The sequence below is a fragment of the Brassica napus genome, chromosome C2 (genome assembly GCF_020379485.1).
Source record: "Brassica napus cultivar Da-Ae chromosome C2, Da-Ae, whole genome shotgun sequence".
Classification (NCBI taxonomy): Eukaryota; Viridiplantae; Streptophyta; class Magnoliopsida; order Brassicales; family Brassicaceae; genus Brassica; species Brassica napus.
This window is the reverse complement of record NC_063445.1, coordinates 38243761-38246601: the sequence shown is the minus strand read 5'-3', so window position 1 is coordinate 38246601 and position 2841 is coordinate 38243761. Positions and strand designations below refer to the sequence as shown.

The following is a 2841-nucleotide window of genomic DNA, read 5'->3' as shown; positions in this document are numbered from 1 at the left end:
AATAGTGTTTCAGTTAACCCTCCAAATATTGGTAGTTTAAAGTCGCATGATCATCATGTCTTAGTACAGAACTTGTTACCAGCTGCATTAAGAGGGTTGTTACATAGGGGTCCTAGGATAGCCATAAATAGATTATGCAGTTACTTCAACAGGTTGTGTCAGCGCATCATTGACCCAGAGAAACTTATATCCATGGAGACAGAGTTTGTGGAGACAATGTGTCAGCTGGAGCGCTTCTTCCCTCCAGCCCTTTTTGATATCATGTTTCACCTTCCACTACATTTATCAAGAGAGGCACGGTTGGGAGGACCAGTTCACTTCCGATGGATGTATCCCTTCGAAAGGTTTGATCAACATCTCTCTTCAATATATCCACTTCCCACAATGATGTTTGACTAATATTCATATTTCCTGAGTTATAGGTACATGAAAACACTAAAGGCTTTTGTTAAGAATTATGCAAGGCCAGAAGCATGTATGGCTGAGGCGTATTTAGCTGGAGAATGTGTTGCATTTTGTTTAGAGTTCCTTAAAGAATCAGTACCAGTTCAAGAAGCAGTTAATCGTAATGAAGATGTTGAGGCTGATAGAATGGTGGTTGAAGGCCGACCTCTGCAGAAGGGTATAGAGGTTACCCTGTCAGATAAAGATAGAGACATTGCACATCGATATGTGCTAATGAACATGGCATCTTTGGATCCCTTTCTTGAGTAAGTAATTCTCTATGTTTCTTCTACTTGTTTTACTCATAATTTCATTTTCATATACTGTTGTTTAATTTAAAATCAGGATGCATTTGGAAGAGTTGCAAGCTAAGGATGCTCGATTGGCTAAAAATGAAACTTTGTTATGGAAAAACCATACTGAACACTTTACAGAATGGCTTAAAAATAAGGTTACAAACTCCAAATTCTTTTCTTGATTATTATTGTAAATACTGGTTAGCTTGTTTGGTGATGACTGGTTAGCTTGTTTGGTGATGACTAGTTAGCTTGTATCATGATGCCTGGTTTGTATCTTGAAGAACATGTCCATATTTTAGCGAATTGATGTCTGAGTAGCTTATAGCTTGATGAAACTGTCTGGATTTTTAGTATTTTGATGACTGGTTAGCTTGTAGATTGATGATTGGTTTCGTGGTACATATTATCATGTTTTGATTATAATTTAAGTACCTCGGCTTGATGATAATCCTCTGATTTCCTGCGGCAGATTCATTTAGACTCAAAAGATAGTCATTCTAAGGAGATAAGGTGGTTGGCATTTGGACCAAGAAATGTTGCTTTAGCACATAAAGGATTCATCATCAATGGCCAACGGTTTCATACTGATGCGGTCAAGCTGAAGACACAAAACAGTGGAGTAACTTATGAAGCCTTTAGCATGTGTAGATCAAGTGCAAGAGATATGAGACAGGTCGCGGATATGATTACATACTATGGAGTGATAAAGGAGATTTTGGTCATCGACTATCACATGTTCAAAGTGCCACTCTTTAGATGCAACTGGGCAAACACAGCGAATGGTGTGAAGGAAGAAGATGGCTTCACTCTTGTTAACCTTCATATGAACCAAGCAGCCTATTTGAAAGATCCATTCATTCTACCTTCTCAAGCGAAACAGGTTTTCTACTCTAGGGAGGATGATGCTTCAAATTGGTATGTTGTTATGAGAGCACCACCTAGAGGTTATCATGAGTTGGAAACAGAAGAGGATTTAGGTGGTGCTCCTTTACCTGTCCAAGAAGTTGATGATATGGGTGATGATATGGATGATGATAGTGTATATGTTAGGGATGATTGTGAAGGTTTATTAGTGGTAGATTGATGATATGTTGTATGCTTGTGTGATGGTTTGTATGAATGTGATAATGTTGTGTTATGTGATTTGAATAATTATATTGATTTTTGGAATTTTAATAATTTATATTGTTTTTATTTCATATTTTCGAATTAATTATTTAAAAATCAATTCAATAATTATTATTAATTAATTTTGTGATAATTATAAAACTAATTAATAACACGAAACATTTGCTATCTTTGCTACTAGGAAAAATCAAATTATTTGGTTCTAATAACATTTATTACACGTTATTATAAATACTAACAATTGCGAACACAAAAGCGCTATTGTTATACACTTAGTAATAGCACAGAGGAAAATCGCTATTAAAAGGGTTGGACTTTTTATAACGGGTGATGTCAGAGCGTCCAAGGAAACGCTATTAAACCAAAATGATAGCGCTTTTCGTCCGCTATTATTAACCACATTTCCTGTAGTGATGCTTCCCATCCGTAGGGCAGAATTGGTGGATGCGGAAGGAGACTTTGATCAGATTCTAGCGGGCCTAAAGTCTGAGTGCATCCTTCTGTTGGGGAAAAATACTCAGGTATAGAATTCCTCTAGACCCCACGCAGGACACCGACCTCTGGGTCCCCGCTAAGAGGAACCCCGGTTCCCCGCTATAGAGTTCTCCGGGTCCGGTCCCTGGGACTTCCCCTTCCGCCTGGAAAAGGAAAACTTCCGATAAGGAGAACTTTCCATATTTCCGAATATGGAAGAGTTTAACCTACACCAACCGACTAAGTTCCGCCTTAGGTAGACTATATAAAGGGAACCTAAACCCTAAAGCAAGGGATCGACACTTCAAGACTTAGATAATATAGCTAGACGGCTAGAACTAGGGTTTATACACCAATCATTGTAGTTCCTGTTAGGGGATTTTGTGTAGGATCTTTGTGGGTACCATGGAACGATGGACAAGGCTAGTCTTTGTATTGATATCGTTTATAGGTTGAGAGAAATAGACTTGAAGAGATGTTTTATTGAGTAAAGAAG

The 2841-nt window shown here is 37.9% G+C and overlaps 1 protein-coding gene across 1 annotated transcript; it reads left to right on the top strand.

The window, feature by feature from the left end:
• The first annotated feature begins 466 nt into the window (after positions 1-466).
• Positions 467-1881, top strand: LOC125581845. The gene is made up of 2 exons (XM_048747938.1): positions 467-895; positions 1213-1881. The coding sequence occupies exons 1-2, from the start codon at positions 791-793 to the stop codon at positions 1825-1827; spliced, it is 720 nt and encodes a 239-aa protein (XP_048603895.1). The 5' UTR covers positions 467-790; the 3' UTR covers positions 1828-1881.
• Positions 1882-2841: the final 960 nt, after the last annotated feature.